We start from the raw sequence: 23,335 nt of genomic DNA, 5'->3' as shown, positions 1-23,335 counted from the left end.
TCCAAACAAAAGTTTTGAACCCTTTGTAGGGACATTCCAAATGAAACTGAATAACTGAATCCCTTCATGAAGGTACCTTCCAAATATACAGGTATTTATTTATATGAGAACAGGAAACAACAGCAAACAATATATGTGAATATCCCTTTATAATAACATAATATAACAAGAACAATGACTTATAAAATACATGGGAATATCTCTAGAAGCAGATTTAGTGGCATATCTCACCCTCAGATCACTGAAAGATACTATTACACACATCTTTACTGATATTAGCAAATGGATATGGAGCACTAAAGGAAATCTTAAACGCACAGTACAATTGTGAGCTATACAATTAAGAACAATTTATAAATACCTTTATCCATCTTTACTGAACATTGATATAACAATGTATGGTTATACAAATGTAAAACTACCACTAACAGCAGCTATAACCGTCTACTATACAAAATTCTATGTATGTGCCTCAACATATAGCATTGTTTTTCCAATTGTATACATTGCCTCATCCAAAAAAAAAAAAAAAAAAAAAAAAAAAAAAAAAAAAATAGAAATTCCTACACAGTCTGGAAAGATTTATTGTCTATTTGGTCCTCCACATAGTCATTGGCAAAGTTAACAATATTTTGTAAAGCATCTAAAATCAGAACATCCATTTTGACATTAATGGCATGTTCCTCATGGTAGTTCTTCACAGGATAAATGAAACTCATAGGAACTCCCAGTCTGGAAGAACAGTCATCCATCTACAAAGAGAAATACACACACACACTTTATATACAGATGAAAGAAAATAAAAAGACAAAGTATGTAGATCACACCCAATCTGCCACATGAAATATGTGATGAGACTGAATCCCACATTAATCATTTAATATCATATAATCAAAACTTTTAATTTTTCTATGTAAAATACAAGAAACTATTGTATCAGTGCCAAATTTACCTTGGTCACAAATTTAAAGTACTATACCTTCTGTTTTATGCGTTTGCTTTTGTAGATCTTCTCAAGATTCTCTTTAACTAGTGGACACGCTTCATCCACCTTGGTCATGATTATGGCTTGCGGAATGCCTGTGATACATTCCACAATAACATATTGAACATTTACCCAGATGATGATACATCCTTTGTTTTTTTTAGTATGGTGTGCAACTTTATATTATTTGCGATACTTATCCACCCAACATATTGTTTTTGTGAATAAAGATGTAGATTCAATATGACTCACCCAGATCTCGTGCTTTTTCCCGAACTGCTCTCATTTGCGCAAATACCTCCTCATGCATCAGAGAAACAGTTATAGCAGGAAGAACAGCCACCAGACAGTGAATCCTGTCTTTCAGTATGGGGTTTCTTTTGTATTTTGGGTCGTCTTCAGTAATTGAACTTACTGGGTTAAACTGAGCAGACAGAATCAGTAAATAAACTACAAGTGCATTATATATATATATATATATATATATATATATATATATATATATATATATATATATATATATATATATATATATATATTTATAAAGAACGAAAGAAAATATAAAAATTTGAACTGTAATAGACCACTTAATGTTGTAGTATTGCAATCATGACACCTTTTTTCACTAAAAATCAATTCATCCACATTTCCAGAATTTCAACAAATTTAAAAGATTGTTCTAGTTGCTCTGTATGCATTTATTTTTCACCAGTTTCTTTACCATTTAGCTATGGTAAAGTTCACTACAACATTTTATTAAAAAAAATTAAATATACTCACAGTGTAACCATCGATGATGTGACCATTTAATAATCTGTGAATGTCATTAGCCATTATTGAGTTACTTTGATTGTGTATACCAGCAATGTCAGTGAAGGTGAAAGGATAAAAAAAGCCAGCCTCGCCCTTCTTCATTTTGTACGTGTTGCACTGAAAATAAAAGTCAAACATTATGTGTTGTTTTGTCTGTTACTTTAAACAGTATATGTAAAAGAGAGAACTGAGGACTTAAATACACATACAATGCTAATCAATGGGACCAGAAACAGGTGTGTAACTTAATCAGAATCCATGGCAACAAAAATATCAAGAATAAGTCTTACAGAAACAAGGAAAACAAAACCAAACAGAACATGACTGTGACTTTGCTTCCCCCTCCCAGAAGAAATGTCCTTGCACATAACAAGTCAAAAGGGGCAGGGGTGGGGGAGCATGAAGAGCTGTACACACACAAGTGGCAGAATTATGAGTATATGAACATTGCTACCAAATCCACCTGTGATTTGCTGCTTTCTGTGTGTCGCCTATTGATAGGGGTGTGACAATTTTAAAGTGTGATTTAGCATAGGCCATAACCCTGTATGTTATATATATATATAATATATATATATATATATATATATATATATATATATATATATATATGTAAGTAAGTATGTATGTATGTATATATATATATATATATATATATATATATATATATATATATATATATTATATATATATATATATATATATAAAGATAAAGATTAATGTAGTCAAGTAATATCACAAATTTAATATTGATTTTATATAACAGTTCAACAAACAAGAAGTTAATGTTGAATGAGTTGCATATTAGACACATTGTCTGTTTTTTTTTTTTTTTTTTTTTTCTGTTTCGCCAATGAAAATAGTTTCAAACAAAGCCTGAGCAAAACATTTGGGCATCTCAGAGCAACATTGTGGTGTTTCGTTCGTGAATTAATCAGGTTTCAATCAGGATCACTTTCGTCAAGTATATTTATAACAATTATATTGCATACAGATAGTGTTGGCGGTATGGTTATGTTCTGGGCAACACTCCACAAGCCTGTACATGCAGCCATGCTTGGACAGAGTTGGGAGTGCAGCAAGACAAACCCCCCTGGGGTACAGAACAGAACCATTATATGCATACATAATTACAATTCACAATTACATGTGTTGTAATGCAAAACGTGATAGACAATGCTTCAAATGAAGTGACTGTAAAGAAAGAACAAAAGTTAGATCGGATTTAGATCGGATTACAGGGTTAGTTGGTGGAGTTGGTGTTGGAGGAGGGAGTTAGTTGCAAGCAGCGATGCAATGGAAGAGACACTGAAGAATGGGAATTTAAATAGACCGCTTGTAATAGGTGTTGAGACTGGATTGGTACACATCGGGAACAACTGACTGTCGACTGATGCAAGCTTGACTGATGTGGCCTGCCTAAACTTACACGATGCTGAATTTTTGAACAAATCGACTGAGTCAATGATTCAATGATCCATTCATTAAAAAGTCACTTGTTTTGTTTTTAAATGACAAACACTGAACATTAATTCAGCACAGCTGTCGAGGCTATTACCTTACAAATAAATGACTTGTTAATAAGGGTTGATACTAGTCAATACATGCTATACTAGTAAACAATGCTATATTGCCCAATTAAACTTATTTCATAATTAATTAACTTTACATACTGAAAAGAACTAAATCAACACTGAGCTTTCTTTAACTGAACAATGATAAGCCTATTATTTTCTTTTTTGGCAGTTACACTTAATGGAAAACGTGACATACTGACAAAGCTACTTTGAAACAATACTTCTTAAAAGCACTACACAAATAAATGTGAATTGAAATAATTAAATTTTTATAAGTTTACCATTGCATATTGTAGACAGATTTGAACACTGATGTCTTAGGTACTTGTTCAATAACTGTTTCTCTTTAGGAACTCGAGCTGCGTCGAAGGACGCTTTGGGAATGCCCTTCAGCGTGACCGGCTCTGAATCATGTGTGCAATCAGTCCAAATGATGGGCGACCAGGAAGCTTAAAAGCACATGCGGTGAAACCGGCGTTTAGCCTTCTGTCTTTCAGCAAGCGCTCTGTGTGTGTGTCAGTCGCTCTCTGTTTGTGAGTCTTATTTAGTGTTGTTTGTTTTCTGATGAGCTCCATTATGTCAAAGATTCAGTCAAGAGAAGTTTTGGGGCGAGAGCAGACAGAGCTCAGGTCGTGTGTTTTTCCCTGCCCGAGAAAGAAAAAGATTTGGGCTAGGGACACACGCAGTTTGTGTTTTGTCTGGTTGAGAGTGAAGCATGCAGAATCAGCTCTCGAGGGAGTTGACGGCCCGCAATGCGAGCGTTTGTTACTGCCTTGCTTCACTCTCAGAAGGCTCTCTTTGAGGAGTGAGCCTTCACTGGCGTTTTTCACGGTGTCGGCCTCACTTTCGCCGAGGAGGAGTCTCTATTTTCTTCCTCAACCACCAGATCCGGCGCCCGCTCTCTGGGTTTTGGATGCCAGCGCTGCGGTACTTCGGGGCGTCGATGAGCTCGCCAGTTGCACAAACATCAGCTGCACAAGCATCAGTTACACAAGCATATTATACCTGATATTATAATGAGCAGCATTAATGAGGAGTGGAGCTCACGCAGTCGGCTCTCGGGGGGCTGATTGTGCTTTTTCCACTGTCAAGTACTCTGCTCTCGCCGGGCACGCTCCGAGGAGTGTGTCTGTGCATGAGATCTTGCGGTTGCGGTCCCACTGCTGCTGAGGCATGGCGGCGACCGAGATCGCAAGGATCGCACATGATCTGGCAAACGGGTTGGAGACAGCTCGTCCTATCTTCACCCATGTTCCCTAGATCTAGAGCTCGTTCTCAAAACTTGGAAGCCCGTGCTGCAGTTTCTTCCCCTCTGAGTGAGAGCTCGCTGCAGCATTCATCTTTCTCTGAGGAGATTGATGATGTTTGTGTGATTGAGTGAAAAAAAAAAAAAAACAACTCGCGTATATTACATCATTTCGGTTTTAATGTGAATTTTTCTACACCAGACTGTGTTTACTCGTCTGGTTGTTTGACTACATTTAATTCTGAGGAATAAAATTAAATATTTATCTGACCATGAGAAGTTAGATATATAAAGGGGCTCTTGGGATAAAAATTTCTCGAGTGAGAGCACGTGTTTACCTCTCTTCCTCTGAGGAGGTTGATGCAGTCAGCAAGGGCTGCTGGGCAGGAGTAGTCCCAGCCCTACCGTGTTCCAGCCCCTCGTGCTGGGGGTGTCACTTCTTGTACTCCGCAGAGTCTAGAGTCAGAGTGGAGTTACCAGGCCGAAGGCTTCTAGCGGAAGGTGGTTCTGGGGACCGTCATTTTCACTGGATAGTCTTCGTCGTAAACGTTGTGACGCCTAAGGCCTAGGACTTTTTGAGGGCCAGCTCCCTCTGGGGAAGAGCAGTGTACACCGCATTACACGGTGCCCGTCTCTCCTCAGTGCCCTCAGGGGATCATTCTGCCAACTCTGCCAGTGTTCCAGGGCGCAGCAGTCTCCGGCGAGTGCGTCTCACAGTTATTGCCTGGAACGGCAGCGGTACTAAGAGGCTCGGTACCTCTATGGAGGTCTCTAGAGCAGCTAGTTCGGCCATCTCCTGCCGGTGCTCCACTTCAGGGCACCAAGCTAACTGATGACACAGGAGATCAGTCTCGAGAGGCTGATTCCCTTAGTAGACTATTTGGCAGCGTGAAAACTACTGCCAAACGTGTCTCAGTGGGTCCTGCACACTGTAGTGAGAGGCCACAGAATCCAGTTCAGTTCTTCTCCACCTCAATTCAATGGGGAATTTCCCACCCTGGTGGGCCCCGAGCAGGCTCTGGTAATGGAACAGAAGTAGACACTCTCTGAGAACGGAGGCCATCGAGGTGGTCCCTCCTCTCTTTGCAGAGTCCGGGTCCTACAGCCAGTACTTCACCTCCCATATTAAGAATGCGGCCTCTTAACATCTCAGATCTGCGTCTTTTGAACCGCTCAGTCAGGGGACTGAAGTTCAGCATGCTCGCACCCAAACAGGTAAGTTCATCTCAGACCAAGTCCGTAGACTGGTGTGTCACAATCGATCTAAAAGATGCACTTATCTCCATCCTTCCTCATCATAAGTTCCTGAGGTTTGCTTTTGGGGGCAAAAGCCTACCAATACTGGTTCTTCCTCTGGCCTTGCACTCTCACCCCACACTTTCACAACTCAACCACATTGACGATTGATTGATATTAGCTCAATTAGAGCGGATGGCGGTTCGGCATCGAGGTGTCGTTCTCCAAAGCATTCCCAAAGCATCCTCTGATGCAGCGCCTCATTCCCTCGAGGAACCATGGTTACATGCATAACCTGAGATGATTTTTGTTAGTCTTTTAAACAAAACAGTTAAATACTGCAGCTTTAAGGTCCTACTTTAAAGTCAGACAGAATACAGTCATGTGATAATTTTGCATTTTGTTTTTGGAAAACACAACTTCCAAGCAGGAACTATGGTAGGCAAATAAGCAGCTTTTAAAAATGTGGAGCGCAACGTGGAGGGACATCTAATTGGAGACATAAGCCTAAACTTTTAAATACTGTACTCTTTAACAACTAATTGTTCATTTCTGTAAACACTATGTGGATGTATTTTTTGTGGTTGACTTCCTACCTGAAATTTTGATTAATTCAGTTGTAATGTGTTTTTATTATTAAACATATTGTAGTTACACTATGTGCAAGTAATGATACATTTTGTTTGCACAAAAATAGCTGTATTTGTTAGGGATGCTGGGAGAAAAAGGGACCCAAGAGCAGAGTCGCAGTTTGTCAAATTTATTGAACAAAAGAAAAGGCAATAGTCCAAAACAAATGCTGACAATCAGCAACCAGGTAAAGAATCCAAAACTGAACTGCGTACGGGAACTGGGTATATCAAAAAGAAAAAACAAGATTAAATAAGCAAACAGGGCAAGAAAACTAGGCACGACTAGAGCAAAAGAGTCTTAAGGGCAGTAGTGAAGCGGATGGTAGCCAAGACACACTCTGACAGAGAAGCACAGAAAGAGAGAAGCATAAGTAGTGAAGAAAATCAATGCGAAATTGGGAGACAGGTGTGTGTGAGGAGAGCTGGAGCACTAATTAGAATAAGGTGCAGCTGTGAAGGCAGAGTGAGTGGAATTAACAACTTAAGACATAACACAACAGAAGGGCTGATGATCAAACCAGCGTCCTGACAGGACCCCCCGCCCCAGGAATGCCACCAGGCTTCCCAGGGTGAGGGGCAGATCAATGGTAATCCTCAATAAGAGAGCGGTCCAGAATGTCCCGAGTCGGGACCCAACATCTCTCCTCCGGACCGTACCCCTCCCAATCAACCAGAGACTGGTATCCCCTTCCCCGCCGCCTGGAATCAAGAATCCTCCTAATGGTAAAAGCAGGAGCGCCCTCAACCATTAGGGGGGAGGGGGGAGGGATTTAGGGGAAGAAGATGAGGAGAGAGAACGAATAAAAGGCTTGACACAAGATATGTGAAACACTGGGTGCACTCGACAAAGAGGATGCGGAAGCCGAAGCGCCACCGGACTGAGTACCTTAACAATGGGGTATGGCCCAATGAACCGCGGCGCCAACTTCTTGAAGGGCACCTTAAGAGGCAGGTTCTTGGTGGAGAGCCATACCCTTTGCCCGCAGATGTATCTGGGTGCCTCAGCCCGACGACGGTCCGCCAATCTCTTGGTGCATTCCCTAGTTCTCAGAAGTGCTTCCCTGGCCCTCCTCCAGGTCCGCCGGCATCGACTGATAAATGCCTGAACTGAGGGAACCGCAGCTTCGGAACTCTGTGAAGGAAACAGAGGGGGTTGATATCCGAGACAGCAAAAAAAAAAAGGAGATAATCCAGTAGACGACACCGGCAATGTATTGTGCGCATACTCAACCCACGTAAGCTGCTGGCACCAGGATGAGGGATTTTGCGAAGCCAGACAATGAAGGGTCCTCTCAAGGTCCTGGTTCGCACGCTCGGTCTGGCCGTTGGTCTGTGGGTGAAATCCTGACGACAGGCTAGCGGTAGCACCAATCTGTCGACAGAACTCCCTCCAGAAGTGGGAGACGAACTGGGGTCCCCGGTCAGAAACCACGTCCTCCGGAAGACCATGGATCCGAAAGACGTGGTCCACGACCGCCCGAGCAGTCTCCCTGGCAGAGGGAAGTTTAGGGATAGGGATAAAGTGAACCGCCTTGGAAAAGCGATCCACTACAGTGAGGACAACCGTATTGCCACTGGACTCCGGTAAACCAGACACAAAGTCCAGTGCAATATGAGACCAGGGGCGAGATGGGACAGGTAGAGGTTGGAGCAAACCAACGGGTACAGAACTAGAGGACTTGTTTTGGGCACAGACCGAGCAGGCGACCACAAAACCACGAACCCCCCCCCCATGCCTGGCCACCAAAAACGCTGACGAATGGCAGCCAACGTTGTCCTCACTCCTGGGTGACAGACCAGTTTGGAGGCGTGACCCCACTCCAGAACCTCTGGCCGAACCAACTCCAGAACAAACAGCCGACCCACCAGGCCCCCCTCCGGCACCTCTGCCTCCGACTGAGCCAGCCTGACACGCTCCTCGATGCCCCAGGTGACGGACCCCACCACACAACCAGGTGAAAGAATGGTGTCTGGTGGAGTTGCGTCCTCCGGAGCCGTGAACTGACGGGAGAGCGCATCAGGCTTAATGTTTTTGGAGCCTGGTCGGTAAGACAGGGTAAAATTAAAGCGACCAAAGAAAAGTGCCCAGCGAGCCTGCATGGAATTCAGTCGTTTGGCTGTTTGGATATATTCCAAGTTCTGGTGGTCGGTCCAGACCAGAAACGGCTCTGCCGAGCCCTCCAACCAGTGGCGCCACTCCCCCAAGGCCAGCCGCACAGCCAGCAACTCACGGTTGCCGATGTCATAGTTCCGTTCTGTGGGGGACAATCGATGTGAAAAATAAGCGCAAGGATGTAATTTATTGTCAAGAGGGGATCGTTGAGATAAAACCGCTCCGACACCTACCTCTGACGCATCAACCTTCACAATAAACTGCCAGGTAGGGTCCGGAGTTATTAAAATAGGGGCAGATGAAAACCGCCTTTTAAGTTCATCAAAGGCTGCCTGAGCAGCTAAAAACCAGCAAAACGGTTTCTTTGTGGAGGTTAATGCTGTCAGAGGAGCCGCCACCTGGCCGAAATTATGAATAAACCGCCTGTAGAAATTAGCAAATCCAATAAAACTTTGCAGAGAATTTCGGTTGCCAGGTATGGGCAGGTCAGAGATGGCCTCTACCTTCGCAGGGTCCATGCAGATCCCCTCCACCGAGATGATGTGGCCCAAGAACGGAACTGACTGGTTGTGGAAGGAACACTTCTCCGCCTTTGCAAACAGTTGGTTCTCTAGCAACCGCTGCAGCACTCGTCTGACGTGCTGAATGTGTACCTGGAGTGAACAAGAAAAAAATAAGGATGTCATCCAGATACACAAAGACAAATTTGTTGATCATGTCTCTCAGCACGTCATTGACGAGTGCCTGGAAGACGGCCGGGGCATTGGTCAAACCGAAGGGAAGGACCCTGTACTCAAAATGCCCCGTGGGTGTATTAAAAGCCGTCTTCCATTCATCCCCCTCCCTGATCCGAACCAGATGATAGGCGTTGCGAAGGTCCAACTTCGTGAAGTACCTTGCCCCCTGCAGGATCTCGAAGGCTGATGACAAAGGTAGGGGATACCTATTCTTAATGGTGATGTCATTCAGCCCTCGGTAATCGATGCAAGGACACAAGGAACCATCCTTCTTTACGAAGAACCCCTTCCCCGCTGGAGAAGAGGAGGGACGAATAACACCGGCCGCCAGAGACTCAGACAGATACTTCTCCATGGCCGCCCTTTCAGGACCGGACAAGGAGAACAATCGGCCCTTAGGCGGAGAAGTGCCAGGGAGAAGATTGATGGCACAATCATAGGGACGGTGTGGAGGGAGAGATGCGGCCCGGGAGTGACTGAAAACTGCCCGCAAATCATGGTAGACCTCAGGAACCCTGGAGAGATCAATCGGCTCCTCCTGCAACACAGGAAAAGAAGAAACAGAAGACAAGGCAGACACAAGGCAATGGGCATGACAATAGGGACTCCATGATAGGATGGTGCTTTCAGACCAATTAATGTGCGGATTGTGAGTGGTTAACCAGGAATGACCTAAGACTACCGGAGTGAGTGAGTGACAAAGAAAACTATTTCCTCTCTATGATTACCAGACGTAATTAACTGTAATGGAACTGTGGCCTGAGAAATGGTGGTAAGTTCGTGGCCATCTAAAGCATGAGCAGTAAGGACAGGAGAGAGAGACTGAAAAGAAATGCCCTTCTTCAAAGCCCAAGAAAAATCTATAAAAATCCCCTCGGCTCCTGAATCAATGAGAGCAGAGAGTTGATGAACAGCACCTTCATAACTGACTGAGACTGGAATCATAGAGCGGAAACCAATAGACGGGGTGGTGGAAGTAGCGCTCGCCAGTACCCCCTTGCTTACTAGCGAGTGTTGGCTTTTGCCGGACAGGAAGAGGCAAAATGTCCAGGGCGGCTGCAGTAGAGGCATAATCCTTTGGACAGACGTTTCTGTTTCTCCTCTGCAGATAACCGGTACCTGCCCAACTGCATAGGTTCCGGAGCAGATGAGGGAACGGGAGTATCGGACCCCGTAAAGGCAGACACAGGGTTGACAAAAGGCAAGAGTGTAGAAGCCCGAGCTCTCCGACGAAGATCCCGTCGATTATCCAAACGGATAGCCAGGTCTAACAAGTTCATCTAGATGTTCAGGAAGATCGTGAGCATACATCTCATCCCTTATCTCATCTTCCAGGCCTTCCGTGAACCTTGCTGCCAGTGCTGCGTCATTCCACTTACTTGACGCAGCAAGAGTGCGAAACTCGATAGCGAAGTCCGCCACCGAACGTCTCCCTGATGAAGTGCTGCCAACAGCCGCGATGCCTCCTTACCGAGCGCTGAGCGGTCGAATATCTTGACAAACTCTGCTTTAAAGCTGTCGAACTCCATACAACATGCTGCTTTAGCAGCCCACACATCAGTGGCCCAATACCGAGCCCGGCCGGTAAGAAGGGAGATGACAAACGCCACTTTGGCTGAATCTGAGGCATAAGTGAGGGGTTGCAGAGAGAAAAAAATCACATCACATTGGATAATAAATGATCGACATTCCGTAGGCTCACCGGAGTAATTCGGAGGATTGTTGATGCGTGGTTCAGGGGTGACAGAAGAACTTCCGGTGGCCGATGACACTAGGCTACGTTCAGTCTCCATCTGGCGAACAGTTTCAGTAAGCTCCGAGACTTGGCTGGCTAACGTGTCCATGGCATGATGAGCCGCCGCCAGCTTCCCCTGATGCTGTCCAAGCAGCACACCCTGCGCTTCCAAAGCCGAGCGAAACTGCGATTGATCTGCTGGATCCATCCGGGTCAGTGTGTACTGTTAGGGATGCTGGGAGAAAAAGGGACCCAAGAGCAGATTCACAGTTTGTCAAATTTATTGAACAAAAGAAAAGGCAATAGTCCAAAACAAATGCTGACAATCAGCAACCAGGTAAGGAGTCCAAAACTGAACTGCGTACGGGAACTGGGTACATCAAAAAGAAAAAACACAAGATTAAATAAGCAAACAGGGCAAGAAAACTAGGCACGACTAGAGCAAAAGAGTCTTAAGGGCAGTAGTGAAGCGGATGGTAGCCAAGACACACTGACAGAGAAGCACAGAAAGAGAGAAGCATAAGTAGTGAAGAAAATCAATGCGAAATTGGGAGACAGGTGTGTGTGAGGAGAGCTGGAGCACTAATTAGAATAAGGTGCAGCTGTGAAGGCAGAGTGAGTGGAATTAACAACTTAAGACATAACACAACAGAAGGGCTGATGATCAAACCAGTGTCCTGACAGTATTATCTTTAGCAAGAGGCTACGTTTAATGGTAGTTAGATGGCAGATATTTATACTCAAGTACTGTAGTACATTACAAAAGACTGTAATAACATATTGGGTGTAAATTCATATTTATTAATATTATTAAATGGATTACGCCTTACTGGGACAATAAAGCCCTTCCTACACCTATGGCTAACTATACCTAATAAAACTGTATTAATAATGAGGTGTTTTATTTCCACTTTTCAAATATTTCCTTTATTTTTATTGAAAATAAATGCCTTTCCGATCCTGTTGGCTGAACGTCTGATGCATACAGCACACAAAATTGGAAACACTTCAGGATTTTTGAAGTCGTCATAGGATTGGTTGAATTATACAGGATTTCCGGGAGAGGTGCATGTCGCGTTCTTTAATGTTCCACCTGGAAGCAAATATGCCGTGATGCCAAACCACCTCATGTTAGAAGAAAGCTGTCGTGTTTACAATTGTGATAATGAGCACTTATCTATATGACTGACTAACAAAACCCTTTGAACAATTTACTATACCAATTCCATACCAATGTTTTTATGGACTCTTGAACTTGCGTACATTATTACTGTTGAATTAAATTCATAACACTGTTTCTCGCGGCCTTGTAAATGATGCTTTAAAACTAAAATTTGGGCTTCATGCTAGAGTTAATTGTCTAAAAATATACTAAGTTTAGAGAGCTTTTACTGCACCAGGATTTTTAAATGACACTTTAAATTCATATAGCCATATAAATGACTTGGCTTATGGTTTAAAAAATTGGTACTATAGTAAAATGCCCAAAATCTGAATTTCGTTAAATGATTACCTCTAGAGTCCTTAGTTTTAACGCATCCTCTATAGTGGCCAAGAAAGGGAGTGGGAGCATTTCCTTTGTTTGTGTTGTAGCAGTCTCATTGTGTTGTGAAGATTTTGTTGTGTTGTGTATTACCGGGCCACCGTAGAGGGGAGATATCCATGTCTTGTAAATCTAATGTAGCTGTGTGCTACATTAATCCACAAAAGATGCATAACACAGGCAAATACACATGAGGGCTTAAATATACAAGGAATAGTAATCAATAGTACAAGCAACAGGTATGCAATCAGAAACAATCAATGAGAACTCAGCCTAACAAGAAAAAACCTGACCGTAACTTTCTCTCTCTCTCTCTGCGAATGGATTGCATGCTGGGAGCGGAAGCGTGGTGTGGGGTGTGAGAGCGGCACGCTTGAATTGGCTTTCAAGGTTAATTTCTTTTTTTTTTTTCTATTTATGTTTTTTTTTTTTTGGGGGGGGGGGGGGGGGGGGGGGGGGGGGTTAATCTATCACGTTTTTGGTTTATTATTTAGTTTAAGAAAAACATTGGTGTGATTTTCTTCCTTGATAAGGGAAGCCATGGCGTGTCTCTCAGATGAGGGAATGCCGGGGTTCTCTATCCGGAATGGATGTAAAGTTTTTTTTCGGATCAAGCAGTTACGGAAGAAGACGTGCTTCTAGCAATGGGCAAGTTTGTAGGGCATGTAAATACAGTGTCAGCCTCTAGAATGAACAAGGCTGTGGTGGTGTTTCTTAAAGATGAGAAACTCGTAAACAGCCTTGTTGTTGTTTCCGACACCCTGCTGCAAGTAATGCCTTTGCGTGCACCTGCTGCTAAGGTCACCATTTCAAATGTGCCTCCATTCATTTCTAGTGAGCAAATTCAAAAAGAACTGAGTTGTTTTGGAAAGTTTGCTGGATCCATTAAGATGGTTCCACACAGGTGTAAAAACGCCGTTTTAAACCATGCTGTCTTTTCGAAGACAAGTTTTCATGTTTTTAAATGCGCAGTCTGAGTCTTTGGATATCTCGTTTCGCATTCAACACGGTGATGGTTCCTATATGATTTTTGCAACGACAGATAGTTTGCGTTGTTTTGAATATGGTAATTTGGGACACAAGAAGTTCACATGTCTGCATAAGAAACAATCAGAAAATGGAGAGAATGCTAGAAATAATGATGAGCAAACCAATTAAAGCGAAAATAGTGAAAGTCGAGATAAAGGAAAATGGAATATAGCTGTAAAGGATGTAATGATTCCAAAAAAAAAAAAAAAAAAAAAAAAACAGAAAACAAAAATGGGGTTAATGATGAGAATTTGGAGGCTTCGGCAGGTGAACCCAGCATTATTCCCCAGGCCGGTTCTTCAGCCGAGAGAAAGTGCTATAGATCCAAGTTCAAAGTTAGAGGTGAGTGGTTTTATTTCATCTATGCGACCTGCTGATAATGCTGTTGGCCTGAATGTTTTGAAGGATGATGTTGTTGCTGTTAAGGATAATTGAAAGTGTTTATGGTGATGTGGTTCTGAGTGTAAGAGGGTCACAGTCTGTGGAGAATAAAATAGTGAAGAAGAACTGATGGAGGATTGTAATAATTGTTCGGAGTTTTCGATTGATTGCAGTAAGTCTTTGGATGACGTTTATTCTGTCGAGGAATTAAATGAGTTTTTGGATTTAACTAAAGGAAAAAAGGTTGCTGTTGTAAATTTCTTTCCCAGATGTTAATAAGTTTGTTAAATCAGTGATGACTGCTCAGAAGACGGTTGGCTATGACAACATTTCAAAACAAAAAAGATTTCGGCTTGTTTTCGGAAATATAAAGTACGCTGATTTTGGACTTGCATCCTCAGTAGTTCGGACTTTGTGCATTCGACTCGGGAGTGTGATGTCCGCGACGACGCAAATCCGGTAATTATGCAAACAACAGCGTACTTCATAACATCAGTCAGCTCGCTTTGGTTACTGCAATTTTCCTCAATGTATATTTACAATAAAATGAAATAGGATATCAAATACCACTGCCTCCTTTCATTTTCATTTGAAGATAATAATAGCCGCAGAAATGTGCTTAGTTCAGGGAAATGTGTATATATACAACCATTACAATGAAATTAAATATTATATCCATTTGCCTTTTAATTTTCATTTTAACATATAGATAAGTTGAATACAGACCAAAGGCACATATCAGAAGGTCTAGCCGAGGTGAGGCTGCTCTCCGCGGATAGGCTACATGATCACTGAACTCCCGCTGATCGCGTGGAGCTGACCGTCGCCGAAATCGGTGAAACACATTTTTAAATAGGCGCTGTCTTTATAAATAAACCACAGATTTGAATTTTAAACACCTACATTCTCGCCTGAAATACTTTTAAAAATACATTAAATGACATAATAACAGTAATATTTTAAAAATGATCTGAATAAATGGTGGTTGAAATCACAATGCTGCGTGAACTCAACCAATCAGCATGTTTCGCGCCCAAGTCCCGCCCCCAAAAGTTCCGGAACTTTGAAAAAGTACTAACTCGCCAGCAGGGACTTTCTGAGGGGCATTTTTTTAACCGGAACTTTATTTAGTTCCTGGTTCCTGCGGTGGAAACACACAGAGTACCAGCCCAAAGTCCCTAGTTCCTGGGTAAAGTTCCTGCGGTGGAAATGCGGCTATTGGCTAAGAGAGTCAGTATTGTATCTGCAGTTAAGTAAAGGAGGCCAAGGCCTTATGGACAATAAGTCCAAAGTAGCTGCATTTAGACTACACAAAGACTCCTCTATCACCAGTCTCAGAACTGGACAGAAATAGCTTGTGTTTTATGAAATAGAGTGGGGTGGATGAACGTTGATATACACCTCTTTTTAATGAATTTGAAGGAAGTGGATTTTAATGGACTCTCTTCTTTTTACGCATCAGTATTAAATGCATGGCAAATATTTATTGTTAAAAGACAGCAGTCTGAGATAACCCATGAGTGGGTTCATGAAGAACCTTTATTTTGTAATCCTCTTTTATCTGGTGTGATTTTAAAATCTAAGGGTGTCTGCACAAGTCTGGTTAGAGCAGGAATATGTAAAATCTGTCATCTTACGTCAAGGGATCAATGGATTTCAGCAGAAAATCTGGCCATGAAGATTGGTATCCATTCTGTTCGGACTGTTGAAAAATTATTATCTGAGATTCAGGACTCTTTTCCTGTAATACCATTGCAAGAATAGATAGTTAAGAATGTATTCCCTAGCATCAGTGTGGATGTAAATGTTGGAGATTGGCAGGAGGTTGATGGAGGACTACATTCTTTTACAACACCTGAATTTGGCCTCTTTGTCACTATATCTAAGAAGTCACTTTATCTTGTTTGTGTCAAATATCTAAATTGAGCATTGAAAGATCTTCTAGAGACCAAATGGACTAATTTTGTTGAATTATATACTTCTCCAAAAGGATGTTGGAGGTCATTGTATAAGAAACAAAAGAAAAACGAAGTGGGGACTTGCAATGGTGGATTTCTCATTGGATTTTGGCAACAAACCATTATAAATCTCATCTAAATGTTTTGCAAGGAGAAGAGTGTGTGTTTTGTGGTCTTTCAGAAACAGTATTTCATATATTCATTAGATGTTCAAGGTTATTAGGAATTCTTGGTGTGTTGAGAGACTTGAGCAATAATCTTGGTTTTATTTTTACAAATAGTTTCTTAATTTTTGGACCAAAATATAGTGCCTCAAATAAGAGTAAAATTGTTTTGATAATTTTTTTATTTGGTAAGGCAAAAATGGCAATTTGACTGACAAGAAATGGCAAAATGCTGTTTAACAGTGATACTGATCCTTTGAACATGTTTAGAGCTCTGGTAAAAAGTAGGCTGGTTATGGAGTATAAGTATTATGAATTGGTGAATGATACTGAATGTTTCTTTTCTTTATGGGGTGTTGGAATTTTTTTGTGTCAACCCACTGAAGAGGGAGGTTGTGAAATATTGTAATAAATAGTATTCATTTAAAAACATTTGATTTGAGTATATATTTATGAAGTAATGGATTGTGTTTAATGATATGTTTTTTGTGTTAATGGATTGTAATTAAAGAGATGTTGAAAGGTCTCTCTCTCTCTCTCTCTCTCTCTCTCTCTCTTTCTCTTTCTCTCTCTCGCGCTCTCTTTCAGAAATAGGTTTCAATGTTTTTACCTTCAAAGTAAAACTTTCACCAGTGTCTGTTGATTGTGCCAGCGCTCTGGTAGTGATGCGGCCCTGGAGAGTATTATTTACAGAGTTGAAGAAGCTTGATTTTCCAGCACCTTGCGGTCCATACAGAAGAATTCTCAGAGTGTTGATTTCTTTGTTCCTAGGTTTGAAGTCGTTTATTTTTTTCAAAATATTTTGACTATCTTTGCTAGAAAAAGAATTTTAAAAGGTGGGAAACACATACTGTTGGCCTACATATACAGCCTCATGTCATTTTAGAAACTGAAAGATGAAAAGCATCAACATATTAACTATAATAGCAACACAAAATGCAAGATGCAGAATACAACTGTAAATAAAACTAAAAACTGAAAGATGAAAAGCATCAACTTAAGTTGTATAGCAACAAAAGATGCTGAATAAAACTGTGGAAATAAGAGTAATAAGGAAAAAGGTCTTTCAAGCTTACTTCCAGTCCAAGGACCGCCAGGGTTCATCATACTCTGTTTAACCAAAAATAATATTTAATCAATATCATTTTTGGGGGGGCTATATATAAATATATATATATATATATATATATTGCACAATATATATTTTGCTGGATTTCAACATATCTTAAGTTTTCTGTTTCACTGAGAAAATTAGAGAAAATAAATCATTTACAGTACCTGAAGATGGAGGAGTGGGTTTGTTAAATATTTTAAATGGCCACATCCTAGCAACACCTTTGTCCTTATCTTAAAGTAAAGATAAAATATTGTTTAACATAATTTAAATGATCAAAATTCAACAAAAGCTGAGAACAAATCTGCCATTGTATGTACTTTGAAGGTTTCTTTCCATCCTAAACAACTTTTTGCCAACCGGCGAACCTAAAGGAACAAAGTAAAAAGAGTTAATTTGCTCTTTTAAATTTGCTATTTTAGGCCCGCCAGATGACTCTTCTGTTCTCTTTTCACACCCAGACCAGCGTCCCTCTGTTAGCGTGAGTGACATGGTCTCGTTTGGTGGAATCGAGGATGATCCCCTAGATGACAGCATGTCTCTAGCAGGCTCAGATGTGGAAGAGTTGTCAGGCTCGACGATCAACCCCACCTCCCTGACGCTGGACCCGGTGCCTCAGGCGTTGTTCTGATCTATGGCACAGGAAGAAGGGGCAAAATCTTGCTACAGCCGGACCACCCCACCAAACGGCCACTATTATGCCTCCAAGCACCCCATTCAGTTCTGGGTGCCAACGGCAGTAAGTTTGTTGTAAATGCTGTTGTGAATGCTAGGCCCCTTTAAAAAGTGCCCACACAACCATCCACTGTTATAGCAGGCAAAATGAAACACAAACATTCTCAAAAAGAGAGCAAATTTCCTCTTTCACTTATCACGAATGTTGAGTCCCCTCATGGCGACCCACCACCTGAACCAGCCTAACCCCTTGCCACGTGGGCTGAAGACTGGTGGGCCATCTCCGGAGTGTCGGATTGGATTTTGGGGATCATAGAATGAGTTTATTCTCTTCAGTTTGCTCGGAGACCCCCGCATATCAGCAGCATCCTGCGCGCTGAGGTGATGAATTTGAAGGAGCTCAAGCTCAAGCTCAGGCACCTGAATCATGATGACCACGTTGAAGCAGATCCTAATGCAAATATGCCTAAGGGATTGGCTCTTCTCTCTGGACTTGAAAGACGCTTACGTTCACATCCAGATAGCCCCCCATGACAGACAATTCTTGAAATTCGCCTTTGAGGGAGTGGCATTTCAGATCACGGTCCTCCTCTTGGACTGTCCCTGGCTCCAAGTGCATGGATGCGGCTCTCTACCTATGAGACAAAGAGAGATCCGGATTCTGAACTACCTCGATGACTGGCTCATTTTAGCCTAGATCCCTAGATCTCACAGATCCCTCCTCCTCAGCCACTTAGAATGCCTGGGACTCAGGGTCAACTTTGCCAAGAGTGCGCTGTCCCCCAGCCAACGGATCTCATTCCTGGGGGCAGTTTTTGACTAAGCCCAAATGATGGCGATAGTCACTCCAGAACATGCACTGGGCATACAGAAGCTCACGGCCTCCTTCAAAATTGGAGCCTCTTGCCCTATCAAGTCATTTCAAAAGATCAGCATCACCAGTGCTACAGTTGGGCCTGCTTCACATAAGGGCCACTTCAGTACTGGCAGAAACTGCAAGTTATGCCCCAGGCGTGGCACCATGGATGCCTTCGAGTCAGTGTGAACCAGGCCTGTGTAGCAGCTCTGGCCCCTTGGAGAGACCTTCAGTGGTTTAAGTGGGGTCTAACCATGGGTACTGTCCACAGAAGGAAGATTGTCTCAACAGATGCATCCAAAATGGGTTGGGGAGCTCTGTGCAAGGGCAGATCGACCTTTGGCTCCTGGACAGACATGGAAAGACGGCTACACATAAACTGCCTCGAAATGCTGGCAGTATGTCGAGCCCTTCAGACCTTCTTACCAGACCTAAAGGAACACTACCTACTGGTCTACTCGGACAATATGACAGTGGTGTCTTATATAAAACGCCAGGGCAACCCACGGCAAGGACTCAACTTCCTGTGACATATCAGTGATATTGTGCTACCTCCAAGAGCTGCTGGATAAGGGCTGTTCCTCTTCCATGCTCAAGGTCTATGTGCTAGCTATAGCATCCTTCCATGCTCTTGTAGCCGGACAATCAGTGTGCAGGAACAACTTAGTTGTTAGCTTTCTTAAAGGGGTCCTATTATGCTTTTTCACTTTTTCAACTTTTCAAGTCTGTAATGTTGCTGTATGAGCATAAAAAAGATATGAAAAAAGCTCAAAGTCCACTTCAAAAGGAGATATTTTATTTAACAGAAACCACTTTTCAAAAACTACAATGAATGACACGTTTGGACTACAACGCATATTTTCAGGAATTTGTGTTATCACACAGATCGACAAATGGGACGAGACCTGGTTGAGCTGCACTAGAGAAGGCAACTAGTGTTATCACTAGTTTTCTCAAAGCAGACAAGCTTAGAGTGGTTCCAATCATCCGGGTTTAAATCACGCTCAAATTGATTTGATTTTGACCCAATATTTAAACTGAAGCTGGCAGGCAGCTATGGTAAGGGGCATGATATTTCCTGACCAGGCGCAGAGTGGAGCCTATCACAACACACACTGGCCCAGCTAACCAATCACAGCACATTTTGTATTTTAGAAGGCGGGCCTTCGTTTGATATAGGAACTGTTCTAGTACAAACCCAAACCAAAATCAAGACTTTGTAAAAGAGCATAATAGGACCCCTCTAAGTGATCTAGGAGGCTTAACCCACCTCGGCCCCTTACTGTTCCTGCATGGGATCTGCCCACGGTCCTGAGGGCCCTTAAGGGTTCCCCCTTTGAGCTCTTCTGTGTCATCCGCACCACAAGGATACTCTGTTTTATTTCAAATCAAAGCTAAATACACGTAGAAACAGCGCATCCTTGTGATGCGGATGATACAGAAGAGCATACAGTGATATGGACAGACACAGACGAGACCGTTGACAAAGGAATTATTGAATAAAGTCGTTATGTTTGTTTTCTTTGCTTACAAAAAGTGTTCCTGTTGCTTCATATAACCCAGATTGCACGACTGATGGCAGATGGAGTATTCTGATGACAACTTTCATACCTTTTCTGGACCTTGACACTGCTATTTATTTGGCAGTCTATGGGACAGTCTCAAGCCTCCATGTTTTTATCCAAAATATCTTAAATTGTGTTCCGAAGACAAACTGAGCTTTTACGGGTTTGGAACGACATGGGGGTAAGTGATTAATGACAACATTTTCATTTTGGGGTGGAGTATCCCTTTAATGAACTGCTTGATTTTTACCATACATTTCTGCCATATGGACATCAACTTGAGACAGTCACCACTGATAAGCTATTACTAAATATAATTAACTAAAATTTTCTGTAAAGCTGCTTTGCAACAATTTGCATCGTGAAAAGCATTATACAAATGAACTTGATTTAAATTTAATTGAATTAGATGCTTAAGGTCAGTTCTTATACAGTCGTTTCTCTGTCATAGCATGGCAGGATTGTACTGGTTTCCTATAAGTGTCTAGCAGCGCATTAAGAGTGAGGTATCGATAGGGAACTTACTTGGTTACTAACGAAACCTCGGGTCCCTGAGATATGGGAACAAGTACTGCGTTGCTAGCCATGCTATGACACTGCACAACTCAGTGTTGATGCTTCAGTTGAATTTACCTGAGGATCCTATGCCAGAATGCCCATTTATATATCAGATGGCCCCGCCCTTTCTGTCAGGCTCATGCAGCTCAGCTAAAATGAAACATAAAAAAAAACGGCCTCTGGTCTCAGAATTTTCAGAACAAATCATCACGCAAACAGCTTGCTGCACTAATTTCTTCTCGAGATCCATTTTCAAATAAACAACTCCTTTTTTACTTGTTGTTTCATGCCATTCCCATTCAACTTCTTGCGTGTGTTTTCGTGACAAAATGTGGTTTGGGGACCTGATAGATTCGTGGGGTGACAGAGTTGTCAAGTCATGTAGTCTGAACAGCACAACAATTTGCCAACGTTTAAAGTTGTGTAGTGTGAACTAGGCTTAAGTCATTCATCCCACTATCAACCGGCACGTCATGTAGGCTACACTTATTGAATTTTATTTGGGCACCACAAAGTGTCACTGTGGCCTCAAAGCTTACCCCTCGCCTACTCTGACTCGATTACCATTCCTGAAGTAAAACACGCCCTTTTCATTACCCAACGGATAAATAAATGTAGAAATAAATAAATATAGAAATAAATATGTAAATAAATACATACATGTGGATATCAATAAATGTATAAATAAAAAAATATATAAAATGCGGAAAAAATAATATTTCTTTGTATATTTATTTATTTTTAATTTTGCTCAAATGAATCACATGATTTGCAAAATATGGCACTGAATCTCATATATTAATCAAAATATGAATATTGTGAATATCATGAATCAAAATATGGCACTGAAGCAGAGTAAGCTCCTTCCTGGGAAAGCCGTGGCCTAGTGGTTAGAGAGTATGATTCCATATCCTAAGGTTGTGGGTTTGAGTTCTGGGCTGGCAATACCATGACTGAGGTGCCCTTGAGCAAGGCACTGAACCCCAAACTGCTCCCCGTGTTCACTGCTGTGTGTGTGCACTTTGGATGGGTTAAATGCAGAGCACGAATTCTGAGTATGGGTCACCATACTTGGCTGTATGTCATGTCACTTTCACTTTTTTCACTTTACAATGTGACTTGTGATTTAATTCGATTACAGTTCATATCAGCATTTAATTCTGTAATTAATAAAACACACACTTAAAATGCTGTTTATTTATTCACCAGCTGTTATCAAAAAGAATGTGTCAAATAACATGACACATGTTCTGTCTGTATTTCAAATTACTCAGCAATAGGTGTTAACACCAAACACATTTTATAGTGTACTCTAAGGGCCAGCAGTATGACCAAAATTGTATTTTACGATTAGAGTAATTTTATTTCACAATAACAATAACAAAACACAGGGTGGTTATTTTTTGTTTATTTTATCTGTGCTATTATTATTATTAATAATAATAATAATAATAATAATAATAATAATAATAATAATAATAATAATAATTGCATCAAAAATGCTAAAAACAAACAAACAATAGAACAAATAAAGATACAAATGAAATAAAGTGATTTAAATTTTTCAGGCACAGTAGCTGTTTACAGTATTTAATACTAGCATTAAAGTAAAAAATAATATAATAAACCATCTTCACTGTATGCACTATGTACATAAACAGTAGAACATTTAAATTTAATTATTTATTCTTGAAATGTGTCCTACCTTTTTATCCAATCTAAGAGTGTATGAGAACCTTGTTCTCTGTTCCAGGAAACTCACAATGACTGAATTCATAGAGTATACTTTCAGTTTTGAAATCATTTCTCACGGATGTTAACAATGACCTGAATAGCAATGGCCAGAGGCAAGCAGCAATAAGCACTGCAAGTGTTGAAAAACAAACAAACAAACAAATAAACAAACAAACTGACATGTAATACTTTCTTTGCACAAATTTAAGAATTCTAGTATCAATGTCACAGGTTGCTGCACACGACAAAGGAACAGAATCCAAGAGATTTCTTTTATTAAATCCAAGGAGTAAACACAGGAAAAAAAAACAACAACCTCAACTTACAAACAATACCGGACAGTGAACTAAATTAAACAAGGAGTATGAATGTAGAAGGAAAAATCAGGGAGAACAGAAACTAATTAATCAAAAACCATGGAGACAAATGAGAATCAGAATCAGAATAGAAAGAGCTTTATTGCCAAGTATGCTTACGCATACAAGGAATTTGTTTTAGTGACATAAGCTTCCAGTACTTCCAGAGACAACAACAACAAAAAACAAAAAAAACAAATTGCAAATAAATAAATTGTATGAACAGTTGTGCTATAGATGACAATGGATTAGAATAGAGTAAGATGCAGAGATGTACTTGGATGGAGGGGTAAACAAATAAATATAAGAATATTGCACATTTTTTGCA

At 41.3% G+C, this 23,335-nt stretch overlaps 1 protein-coding gene across 3 annotated transcripts; it reads right to left on the bottom strand.

Annotated features, from left to right (window-relative positions):
• Positions 1-531: 531 nt before the first annotated feature.
• LOC122147229 (interferon-induced protein 44-like) lies at positions 532-22,701 on the bottom strand. Of its 3 annotated transcripts, XM_042768955.1 has the most exons (8): positions 22,623-22,701; positions 17,428-17,496; positions 17,226-17,259; positions 16,760-16,964; positions 1,766-1,915; positions 1,238-1,409; positions 980-1,080; positions 532-752 (listed from the first exon to the last, which is right to left on the bottom strand). In XM_042768955.1, the coding sequence occupies exons 2-8, from the start codon at positions 17,471-17,473 to the stop codon at positions 564-566; spliced, it is 897 nt and encodes a 298-aa protein (XP_042624889.1). In that variant the 5' UTR covers positions 17,474-17,496; positions 22,623-22,701; the 3' UTR covers positions 532-563. The 3 variants fall into 3 exon arrangements, with proteins under 3 accessions (XP_042624889.1, XP_042624890.1, XP_042624891.1); XM_042768956.1 differs by lacking the exon at positions 22,623-22,701 and having other exon boundaries at positions 17,428-17,617; XM_042768957.1 differs by lacking the exon at positions 532-752 and having other exon boundaries at positions 974-1,080.
• Positions 22,702-23,335: the final 634 nt, after the last annotated feature.

This window comes from Cyprinus carpio, chromosome A13 (assembly GCF_018340385.1).
Source record: "Cyprinus carpio isolate SPL01 chromosome A13, ASM1834038v1, whole genome shotgun sequence".
In the NCBI taxonomy this organism is placed as follows: Eukaryota; Metazoa; Chordata; class Actinopteri; order Cypriniformes; family Cyprinidae; genus Cyprinus; species Cyprinus carpio.
This window is presented reverse-complemented; position numbering and strand designations above follow the sequence as displayed.